Consider the following 12,708-nt stretch of genomic DNA (forward strand, 5'->3'; position numbering starts at 1 on the left):
ATTATGGGACATCTTGAGGAAATTCTGTTGGAATGTTTCCCAAAGGCTTTAGTAAAAACTACTTCCGGAAACAACTTTTTAAAACATTTGGAAGAAGGCACAAAATAGGAAGGAGGTATCTTTAAATTTGCAGGAATCTCTGGCTCAACGGAAGCCCTTTTTCCCCCCAATAAATGTTCTAACGCTGATAAGGAGATCTGTGAAGGACTGCTTTTGCCAGGCCTGAGGACAAAGAGCTCCTTGATAGCCTTCACAAGTTGCTAGGCAATGGCTGAATGATCGTGATAAACTTCAGCTAAGCGGCTCTGTGCCTTTAATGGCTGATGCAGTATGCCAGCCGCCTCCATGTGAAACCAGCATTCACTGCGCCTTTGTGATTGCATGAATGTGGAAAATGAATCATCTGGGGTGTCACTATTTCCCCCTCCTGGAGATAACACCCCAACTCCTTGTCTTGCTTAATTGTTTATATTCCTTATGCCAGAATTGCGATACTTGGGGCGCTAGTGAACGAAGGAAATGATTTCAATTCGATATCTCGTTTCTGAGCTGCAAGATGTTACACATATATTAGAGCAAAGAGAGAGATTTGTTAATAATAATTGGGCTTGGTGATTATAGGAGGGAGGAACTACAGGATTTAGTCCTAACACGTTTCTGATTTTCTAATCCCCTGGTCAACAAAGCGGCGGCACACTGCAGTGTGAGAAGGTTTTCACTAGTGTCACCACTTCTGCCCACCTCTGAGTCTGCCCTCAGAGAACGAGAGCTTCTTTCTGCAGCCAGGAGAAAACACTGCTCTTATCTTCCTGTTCCCAATACCTAAGCATTATGGCTCCATATGACTTGGAGACACTCAACAAATGGCTGTTAAATTTGTCAAGTATGTGGATATTATGAATTTTAAAGATCCATTAAAAAGGATCTGCTTAATATAGATAACCAAGTTGAAAAAAAACATCCTGCTAAGTCAAATCAAAGATGTTTGCATTTGCACTATAAAACGAAAACACTAGAGAGCTTGGCCCATCTTAGCCCTGACCTGGACCCAGATAAAAACAAACAGAACAGACTGTTGGGCAGATAGAGAGGTCTGGAAACTTTGGTATTTTTCTGCAGCCTTTCTGTTGGGAAGGCAAGCTCCTTCTGAATCCTGACTTCAGAGAACCCACATTCTGCCTTTATAGGACTCCCTCCCCTGCCCCCAAGACCATGTAGACAGACAGACCTAAGTTCCTGCATACACCCTCTCCACCTCTCAATACTCTAAAAAGTCAGATAGCTAGTTATTTGCACCTGTGGCTGACTGGGGACGCGCATGTTAATTAAAACTCATTTGCACATGTCACTGGAAAGGGAGGGTCTCCCAGGATAAGAATTCAGGCATCACTAAGCCACATGTGAGATTTAGGACAGATCAGTACCTGAAGTAGTAGTTCACTTGCTCAGCTGGTCAAACCTGGTGTGTTTGGGGAAACTTAAAACAGGAGGGCTGTTCTTCCGGACAGGGGCTGGGACCACTGCAGGCTGAGTTCTGCTTGCTGGAAGAGCAGAGAAGCCAGATTCTTCTCATAAACTCGCCTGAAGGTTTTCCTCCTTCCAATGTCCCCTTCCTGTCTGCATTCAAATGACCACCCTACCTCTCTTCCTCCTCTATTTTCCCCTTCTTTCCATTATATCATGTCCTGCTAATCCCTTTCTCTTTCCGGAGACTCCTACAGGTTGGTTTGGCATCCTAGTCTCTTTTCTCTTGGTTTAGCATTTAACAATTTTTTTTCTGGTATGAATGCATCCCTAAGACTCCTCCCGTCTTTTGCCACTGCTTATGAGGCTTCTGTCACAGGAATGCTCCCCTGAGTCCCCCCTACTCTTCAATAACAAGAGTAGCAAGGCATTGCAGAGGCCAGGCTACAGACTAGTAACTGCCACTGCACAGGCCAACAGGACAACTTTTAAAATGACTGACAGGGCCACCAAGTAAGGCTGTGTAGGTTGTTGCAGAGCCCCTGGACACAGGGCTAAACTGGGGCAAAAATCCAGCTTGTACCCCACCTGCCAAGAAGTGCCCGCTGAGAGATTACCAAACCTTCTCCAAACTTGTACAAAAAGTGCTTTATGGGCTGGGCAAGGCACTCACCCTCCAGATTGTCATTCAGTAGTTGTGAGGTGGGGACAGGCAGGGTATATGCAAGTTAAAAGAGTTCTTAGGAGGTGACGGTGATCTTAGCCATGGTTGAGAACCAGGCTGGAGACTGTATGTTTCCAGAAAGCTGGAATGAAATCTTGATAGCTGTAACGCTCACTGAAGAGGTGTTCTGCCTGACTGAAGTCAGAGCAGAAAGGAAGAAAAAATGTCAGCATGTTCCTACTCTTTTTGGAAAATACTTTATAAGGCAAATCATTCCATTACTATGGAAACACACACACACACAGACACACACGGCTAATTATATTTCATTGACATCTGGAATCTCAGAACACTCATTTTGAAAAGCCAGGCTCATTTTATAGCAGTGTGTGTGTGTGTGTGTGTGTGTGTGTGTGTGTGTGTGTATGTGGCAGAGGTGTGGGAGAAGGAGCCCAGGACACAGCCTATATCCTGAAAGGTGTTTCATTTTTCCCCATTTTTTTTTTTTTTTTACTGCAATCTGTCCCTTTTTTGATAAAGTAGTCCATTGGTTACAAATGTCAATAAATTAAGGTTTTAAATAACCACATAGGTCTGACAATTAAGTTTGCGAACTTGTTGCTACGCTGTTGCTAACCTTTTTTTTGGTTAAGATATTTATTTTTTAAATTTATTGGGGTGACAATTGTTAGTAAAATTACATAGATTTCAGGTGTACAATTCTGTATTACATCATCTATAAATCCCATTGTGTGTTCACCACCCAGAGTCAGTTCTCCTTCTATCACCATATATTTGATCCCCCTTACCCTCATCTCCCACCCCCACCCCCCACCCCCCTTACCCACTAACCTTTTTTGATATCAGAGGGATTATTCATTATGAATTTGTACCAACTGGACAAATAGTTAACCAAGTTTACTCTTTGGAAGTGCTGAAAAGGCTGCGTGAAAAAGTTAGACAACCTGAACTTGTCTCCAACAATTCATGGCTCTTGCATCACGACAATGCACCAGCTCACACGGCACTGTCTATGAGGGAGTTTTCAGCCAGTAAACAAATAACTGTATTGGAACACCCTCCCTACTCACCTGATCTGGCCCCCAATGACTTCTTTCTTTACCCGAAGATAAAGGAAATATTGAAAGGCAGACATTTTGATGACATTCAGGACATCAAGGGTAATACGATGACAGCTCTGATGGCCATTCCAGAAAAAGAGTTCCAAAATTGCTTTAAGGGTAGACTAGGCGCTGGCATCAGTGCATAGCTTCCCAAGGGGAGTCCTTCAAAGGTGACTGTAGTGATATTCAGCAATGAGGTATGTAGCACTTTTTCTAGGATGAGTTCACGAACTTAATTGTCCTACCTCACATAATAAATTACATGTCTTTTCTTTTGAAAAATGGTACATTTATTTTGGAAATGCTGGGATGTCAGAAGCAATTTTTGTTTCAGTTAACCTATGTGGTAGTACATTTTGAATAATTTTTTATGGCTCGGTAAAATGAGACCATCACTTATAGAAGAAATAAACAAGAGTTTCATTTCCTTTAAGAGAAGAAAGACAGCCAAACATTAGAAAAGAGGGTGGAGTTATGAGGAATGGTGGATGAGCCCCATGGTAAGAAAGCAAGCTGACTTCCTTAGTATATCAGGTTAGCACCTGACTTCCTCAATTTAGGTGTGTCAATTTCTCTGTAAGGAAGGATAAAGGTCTTCTGACCCCTGTCTCTAGCTCAAAACCCAGAGGCCTGCTCAGCCCGTTCCCACAGAGTTGTCCACAGCGGTTAAGTGCTGTTGGTGCCGCTAACGTCATTTTGTTGACTTGGTCGGGGGAAGAGCCCAGGTCACGTGTTAGAATTCACTGATTCCTTCACAAAAGCTTCACTGTTACCCACACACTGTTACCCTGTCTGGTGATTCTTAAATTTCACCTAGCACAGTCTCAGCAACAGGGAGGAGAGGAAACAGAAGAACTTGCTTCCACGAGCTTATGTTATTTATTTGGCCCTGAAACTGGTGTTTCAACGAAAAGCAAAGCTTTCTTTATATTGAAAAAGCTCTACATAAGGTACTTAAAATAAGTTTGTGATGAGAAATCATGAACCTATCCAGTGTTGACAATGCAATTATGTTCTGTGTAAATAATAAAGAGGCCACTCTTCTTTCCTTTTAGAAAAATAAGCCAATTCTTGGTCCAATGGTAGGGTGCTTTTTGGAACTTCAGGAAGTCTCTTTTCCTCAACATACTTTTGCTTATATTAAGTGTGTTCTGTGAATGTAGGGAAAGACCTCTCTAAAACAAAACAAAACACATTTCACAGCAGGTGAAATGTCAGATACTTGCAGACCAACTGCCCACATAGAAGACCCCAATAAATAAGACTCTGGGGCTACGAAGCAAAGAAATGGTGGGCAACACATGACAAACCAACACGAAGCAGCAATGGTTTCTCCCCTTTGGAGAAGCAGACCAGTCACAGATGGACTGAGGATTACAAGATTATATTGTGTGACAAAGCCATTGCATTCTCGTAGGAGCTCCATAGGTCTAAGGCCAGATGGGATCATTTGTCTTACCCCATGACCCAGACTGTGGAATGCAACTAACACATTTTTTGACTGGCTTCAGGCCAAATTATATCTCCTGACTCTCTCTCATACACTAGTGTATGTATGCCTTTCACAGGCTGGTTCTAAATCATCAAAGGAGGTGGATACTTTGAAGGAGCGATGGGTGTGTTCAGGAACACCTCACATTTCCAAAAGTGGATTTGGGGAAGTTTTGCCCAAAACAAATGGTGTGGCTTCTTCGTCAGAAAAGTTCTGAATTTGCGGGAGGTTAAAAATGCTATTTCACTGCACTGCAGTCACTGAGAACTTAGTGCTGGTCACTCCATTTGACAACTTCAAGAACCCTTGTGAAGTCACAGAATCTGGTTTAATCCCTGGTGTGATGTAGTTTTAACATGTAGTAACTGAGAGCAAAACAGAAACAAGAGAAGGTAGAACTTCATATTGTGAAGTCTGAGTTATTTCAGCTTTTACAAGTCAGGGAGGAACTAGAGGGCCAGGGAGTCTTCGTGTCTGTGGGTAGCTCCTAGTGACAGAAAATAGAGTCTATTACCCCAGCCTTGGCCTGTTTCCCAAGGTAGCTCTCAGACACTAGAAATCAAGTACATGATAGTTCATCAGCTTACTGCTGTCAGAAGCCAAAGAAGCTCACACCATATTCCAAATGACTAAAAGATTACTGAAGAAGTTACTGATGACATCCTATGTTCAAGGATCTGAAGACTTAACATTGTTGACAATACTCCCTACGTTGATCTATAGATTCAGTCCTCATTAAATTTCTACCTTGTTTCTTCGTAGGAATTGACATGCTGATCCTAAGCTTCATATGAAAATTCAAGGAACCCAGAATAGCCAAAACAATCTTTTGGGGAAAAAAGACCAACGTTAAAGAACTCACACGCCCCAATTTTAAAACTCTACCAAGCTAGAGTAATCAGAACAGTATGGTACTGGCATGAGAATAGATATGTCCCAGTGGAATAGAAATGAGAGTCCAGAAATAAACCCTCCCACATTCATGGTCAATTGATTTTTGACAAGGATGTCAAAATAATTCAATGGAGAAAAAGAATAGTCTTTTCAACAAATGGTGCTGGGACAACTAGATATTCACATGCAAAAGAATGAAGTCGATCACTTATCTCATACCATATATAAAAATGAACTCAAAATGGATCAGAAACCTACATGTAAAGCTAAAACTGTAAAAGCTAAAACTACAAAACTCTTAGAAGAATACATAGGCATAAATCTTTGTGACCTTGGATTAGGCAATAGTTTCTTAGATTTTATGACAAAAGCATAAGCAACAAAAGAAAAAAGACAAATTAGACTTCATCAAAATAAAATATTTTCTGCTGCAATGGGCACCATCAAAAAGTGAAAAGAAAAAAGTCACAGAATGAGGGAAGATATTTGTAAGTCATATATACACCTGATAAAGGACATGTATCTGGAACATATAAAGAACTTTTACAACTCAATAATAAAGACAAATATTCCAATTAAAAATAAACACAGAATCTGTATAGATATTTCTAAATCTGTATAGATATTGGCCCCTGAACAATATACAGAGGGCCAATAAGCACATGAAAATATATTCAACATCATTACTCATTGGAGAAGTGCAAATCAAAAACAATAATGGCTATAATCAAAATGGCAGATAATAACAAATGATAGTGTGGGTATGGAAAAATTGGAAGCCTCATATACTGCTGTTGGGAATGTAAAATGGTGCAGCCACTTTGGAAAATAGGCTAGCAATTCTTTTTAATTTTTCAAAAGGTTAGAATTACCATATGACCCAGTAAATCTACCTTTAAATATATACCCAATATATATACATTCACACAAAAACTTCTACACAAATGTTCATAGCAGCATTATTAAAAATAGCCAAAAGATGGAAACAACCCAAATGTCTATCAACTGATGAATGGATAAATAAAATGTGGTACAATGGAATATTATTTGGCAGTCAAAATAAAAGAAGTACTGCTATATGCTCCCATACAGATGAAACCTGAAAACATATGTTAAGTGAAGGAAACCAGTCACAAACGACCACATATTGTATGAATTCATACAATATCCAGAATAGGCAAATCTACAGAGACAGAAGGTAGATTGGTAGTTGTCTAGAGGAGAGAATTGTTAATGAGTACTAATTTTTGAATGTGATGAAAATCTTCTAAAGGTGACTGTGGTGTACAATTCTTTGAATATACTAAAAAACACTGAATTGTACACTTTAAATAGGTGAATTCTATGGTATGTGATTATATCTCAATAAAGCTATTTTATAGAGAGAGAGAGGGAAAGGTTGCTGGTGATCAGCACTGATCACCATAGTCCTCGCACATAATGCTTAGAAGTCTTTACCCATAGTGAAACTAAATCTCAGCATAACTGCCATGTCGCCCAGCACTTCCTGGAATAAGTCTGCGCATGGCAGTTGGGTGTAGCAGTTAAAAGAGCTGGTTATGTGGTGGGGAGCATTGGGACAAATCCCGTCTCTCACGTTTACTGACTGGGACCTTGCCTCAGCTCCCTCATCTGTAAAAAGTAAGTAAAAAGTAAAAATAAGTAATATTTCCTACCTCATAGAGTTGTTGTGAGACTGCAATGAGCGCTCAGTAAGTAAGCATTACTTATTATTTCTCTAGAGTCTTCTTTGTATGTATTTTTGCTAAAAAAAATAAGACCACCCTGACTCCCATAATTTCCTAAATGTAGCATCTCACGTATGAAGACATAAGATTCTCTTCTGAAAGATCCACCTTCTGAAAATACGAACTATCACTAAAGAGGATACTTAGCTTGTTACCACCAATTTCTCTTTTAGAGGACAAGTTGAAAACTGTTTTGGAGGATACTGAAGCATCAATGGGGAAACAGTTTTGTCTTAATAAATCTCCCTCTCATCTCTCAATTTATATACAAATATATTTAGATGCAAATACAATATGTATACAAACACACACACGCGCACACATACACACACACAAATGAATTCAAACAGAATTTTTAAATCAAGTTAAGGTTCATTTATCTACCTGTCATCCAGTCCCTAGCACACCAATGTTTCACTCTAAATTGGACATCAGCAATCAACATACTATGTTACTTTCAGTAGAAATGATCATATATATCAGGTCATTCACTCCAATGTTCAATAACTGTCCTATTGCATTCCCACGGTAATTTTTCTTAATAAGTACTTAAAAGTTCATTAGTTTTTCTGTTTGTGTTTTTTTTTAGGATAGGCTTTATTTGATGTATAAAAAAGAACAAGGTCTCAATTTGCTTGGGCACTTAATGCCATGTCCCAAGGTTGTACATCACAAACAAAAACATTATTCTTCTAAGACTCTGTTAGTTTGATCAACTTCCTGGCTAAAACCATGAGGTCATATAAATAAGGAGAAACTTCCACCTCACAATTAGAAAATTGTTATTCAATCCTACTATGAATTTTTATGACTTAAACATTCTTATAAGAAAAAGTTAAGTTTTGAAATTTTTATTTCTAGGTATGAATATTTTATATTTGTATATTAACCATATTAATAGTAATATTTTGCCTCAGTAAGGTGAAATTAATTATAATCTTATGGTTTATTCTAATCATCCTTTCCTCAGTGCTCAAAGATACCACAGAGGTCTCACTAAACTCTTAACAGTAATTCACATTTTCCCCGCTTGCCAGCCTAAATTCTGACAGTTGGACATTACAGGAAGGCTCAGGAGAACTGCCCCTGCATAATTTAACAAAAAATATCATTCCTGGATTATGGATTAATTAACCTTAGCAGTAGTATTTCTTGGGTAAAAATGTGTCAGCTCACTGGAGACTGCTTTCATTTCTATTGTTCCTGAAAAGTTGACCTGTGTGTGTTTCTTTGAAACAGCAAGGAACAGCGCTAGGCATAGATTGGCATGTTTTCCATTTCCTTGGCTCTCACCTGACCATCCGGGGAGGCAGCGGCAATGGCCCGTGGTGGGGTGGCAGCCATCCGCATGGCTGCAGTCACAGCGCTCAGCACAGTTCAGCCCATATGTGCCATCCTGCACGGAAGACAGTGATGAAGCCATGGGGAACCCCACAATGGGAGGCAAAAGGAGCCACAGTCAGCCATTTCAGGTACAGTACCCTCCTCCTCTCCCAAACACCTCTCAGCAACATACATTACCATCATCACCTCTTCGCATGTCTTCTTGCCCTAAAATGTAGGCTCTAGGAGGTCAGTATTTTAAACTCCCTCAAACCTTAGTTTATGTCTGACATATGAGTAGTTAGGGCATACGAGTGGTGAAATCAATTATGCTAATATGCTGATACGCATAGATGCAGATATATGTAAATATGCCAACTAATTAAAATAATCTTTCTTATCGGAAACCACGACCCCTAAACATATTTTCTTTTGTTCCTAAAGATTTTTATAAAATAGTTAAATGCCAGCCTCCTGTTCATGCCCTCCTAGACCTATATATACATTTTCAATTTTCACGTGCATATCCGTTTGGTGGTCCAGCAGACATGACTCTACGTGGACGTGATCAGTTAGTTTGTGGGAGAGGAAGTGGAAATCTCTGCGTTCCTAAGCCCTGCTCTTTCAGGCCAGATCCTGACGAGTGGAGGGAGAGCACTACAAACGCTCCACACCACACAAGCCCTAAGAAATATATGGGATGCACATTTACCAAGAGGAAGGAACCTGAGAACCAGCATAAACAGGCAGTGGGTGTTAGATGACATAATCATTTGTCTAGGACTTATTAAAATAAAATAAACCATTTTTTAGTCCCCACTAATGTTTGATGGAGCTGCATAGGACTTAGCTCTGCTGCAGTAGGAGCCACTAAACCATCATCCTTTGCTGGTTTAGTCATCTGATAAACAAAAAGGGACAAGATTGTGCCAGAGGCTTTGTTCTGTCCACAATCAGACTGGGAGTGAAACGTGACCCTCAAGCCCATCTCAGCACACTGATAATTTGTTCACTGGTGGATGAGAGGCAGCAAAGCTAACTTAACTTTGTCCTAAGGGTCTGCAGGGCACAGAATAGCCCAGAGTAGATCGATCCTCTTTCTGCTTTGGGAATGGGTTGCACTTAATGAGGAGGAAGCCCGGGGAGAAAAGAACCTCTGTGGGAGGCCCTTCTCGAGGAGCCCTGTTCAGGGTGTCACGGTGTCATCTTGTCATCAGAGGATCTCCAGATGATCTCCAGGAGGCAGAGCACACACACCACTGAGAGAATGTTTAATGACTCAGGAGAAAAGAATTGTGATAGGAAGGAGTGATGGAAAAGAGGGAAAGAAACCACCCACGCACTTCATTCAGGAAGAGAAATCAGCTTGTTACGATAGAATGAACTTCCCATTTGCACCGTGTCAGCCTTTGGTGGACACAGTATAGGATTTCTGAAGATGGATAGCTCCAAAGCAGGTCAAGGGAGGGAGTCAGCCTTGAATTAGGGAAATTGAGACAGGTTAGTTAGTATGATTACTAGGTAGACAGGGAGGTTCCTGATAGAATAAACAAAAAGCAGCCATATCCTGAAACTCCAGGTCCTGGAATGTCTCCTTCACTCCAGGAAAGAGACATGAGAACACGCCTTAAGGTTAATAGATAATCTCAAATCCCTTCTAGCCTGACAAAGGAGCAGATCTGATAGATAGGAGAGGGTTGGTTCGTTAATCCCTTCAGGATGGGCAAACAGGACAAACCTGACAGATGAATCCAATTAGAAGTCGCCAGCCCCTTTCCCCAAGCAGGCAAGGGAAGGTATAAAAGTAAGAACTTTTGCCTCAGTCATGGGACACCCCCATTCAGGACCCCCTCCCGCTCAGGAGCTGCAACCTCTTCTCCTGCCTCTAATAAACTATCCTCTTTTTAAAACTTCTTGCCTCTCCCCGGTCCGTGTTTCCATTCTTTGGCTTCATGAGACACGATCCCAGCCCGCACTCAGAAACTGCCGGCAGATCCAACATCACCTACATCATTTGGGGAGTCACTGGAAAATATCCCCACATCAAAATCTTTGGATATTTTTGTGACTCCAGAGATATTTACATTAAAAGGGGCTATTTCCAAACCTTCTTTAACCATCTCAATGAGTATTTCCGTGACACCATCACCAACCCCTTTCAATTTCCCGCCACTTTCCACCCTGAAGGCTGGAGGATTTCCATTAGAATGGAAACACATATTTGGAGAGTTGACAGGCATATGCTGCCATGTGTGACAAATGCTGTTGACTGGCTGCCAGGAAGAGATGGGTGTATAAGAACAGAAAAAATAGAGGGGGGCATTGAGGGGAACCTGAGTAAAGATGAAGGAAAAGAAGGAAATGATTCTTACAACGTTACGTAACCAATTTCCATGTCTAGCCCTTTTCCCTTAACCCTATATCCACTCTGAGTTCAAACACCTCAGTTCTTCTAATAGCTACTGTGGTTGGTTCGCACTCACACACTTTCAATCAGGAAAATTGCAAAACCAGGCGAGCCCTCTGGCGTCAGCTCCCAGGCCTTCCCAGCTTGGGCACTGGTTCGGTCGTACCTGGCAGGGAAGTTCACATTTCTCCCCTCGCCATCCAGGTGCACATGTGCAGGTCCCATCCAGGGTGTTGCAGGCTCCGCCATGGAGGCACTGGCATGTTAAGTTACAGCCAAAGCCCCAGGTGCCACTGGGACAGCTGATGGAGCAGTCCACCCCGTGCCAGCCTGCCACGACAAGAACACCAAAGCACATGAGCAAACAAAGGCAGCAGAGAGTTTCGCTGAGCCTTTCCAAGCCACTTTCCCTTTAAAAACATCTTGGAGAGGCACAGCAGTGTTGCCCCAGCACAGAGAGCACAGGCTCTGCCACGTAGAGCCTCTATCAGAACTGAACAAAAGCACCCAAATAGCATGTGTGCCGTGTGATCTGTCACAGGATGCCAGCACTGAGAAGCACTGTTGGGCTCATTGGGGGAAGGACATACAGTGGGGGCCCTTTAATGCACACGGAGGCACACCACGGAATGCTGAGCTTTGTTCAGGTCGGAAAAGTGAAATATTTGTATGGGAGGGAGAAGGAAGGTTTGTGTTTGAAAGAACAACCCCGTCTTGAGAGTAGGACCCCGTTAACCATGAACAGTAAGTATCCAGGATAGACACATGCTGGCCCTCACGTAAAATCAGTGAGTGGCTGCCATTTCTTGTCACGACCACTCCAGACCAGTGAATTTAGGGTGCAGACACATGTCTGCTTAGCTGACTTGTCCCCAGAGCGCAGACTCACAGACTTTTGGAGCTGGCAGCGACTTCAGAGATCATTTTCTGTGAGCCTCTTCTTGTTAACTCATGAAAACAGGAGCGCCCACTCTGGTTGAGGGGCGTTCAGAGATCAGGTACCAAAATCTGGCACAGGAGAAGCTAGCACTTTAGTCAAAGTTTCTTTCCTGTGACTTTAGGAAATAACAGGACCAGGATCAGATTAAAGATTCATCCACTCACCTGCCTTGCAAGTACAAGACCCGTCCACCGGAGAGCAGACAGCATCGTTCTTACAGCCACAGAAAGAGGAGCAGTTTACCCCATAGGTTCCCAGAGGGCACGGAGCAGAGCAGTCAGTTCCCTAGACAGGCACAAACAGGAAAACTCATGCGAGTCTACCAATTGAAAGAAGGCCAACACAAATAAACAAAAATGTAGTTTGGCCATGCTAATTTTACTCCCTCTCTCATTTTAACACATTGCATTTTAAAAAGTTGCGATAATGTCACCACTATGCAAATTGAGAGATTCAAGGGCAATGCTAGCTGGCTTATGTTTATGATACAGTATTGAATACGATCCAAAAAAAGCCTGCTGCCTTCATTAATTTTCCTTTGTAGCAAACATAAAACCTTTCGCCCTTACTCAAACAAGTAGATATATAACAATAAACTGTAGCTGTACAATTACTGTCAATAAATAAAGATAAATATGAACTAAATGCTACA

General features: G+C 41.6%; 1 protein-coding gene across 3 annotated transcripts in view; it reads right to left on the reverse strand.

Moving 5' to 3' along the window:
* MEGF10 (multiple EGF like domains 10) overlaps window positions 1-12,708 on the reverse strand; it is a 155,296-nt gene that overhangs the window by 26,035 nt on the left and 116,553 nt on the right. For all 3 annotated transcript variants that reach the window (XM_074328539.1, XM_074328540.1, XM_074328541.1), the window contains exons 11-13: window positions 12,221-12,341; window positions 11,283-11,446; window positions 8,680-8,782 (exon numbers count right to left, since the gene is read on the reverse strand). In XM_074328539.1, the coding sequence (XP_074184640.1) occupies window positions 8,680-8,782; window positions 11,283-11,446; window positions 12,221-12,341 (388 nt within the window). The remainder of the gene's footprint in view (window positions 1-8,679; window positions 8,783-11,282; window positions 11,447-12,220; window positions 12,342-12,708) is intronic.

The sequence above is a fragment of the Rhinolophus sinicus genome, linkage group LG03 (assembly GCF_036562045.2).
Source record: "Rhinolophus sinicus isolate RSC01 linkage group LG03, ASM3656204v1, whole genome shotgun sequence".
Taxonomy (NCBI): Eukaryota; Metazoa; Chordata; class Mammalia; order Chiroptera; family Rhinolophidae; genus Rhinolophus; species Rhinolophus sinicus.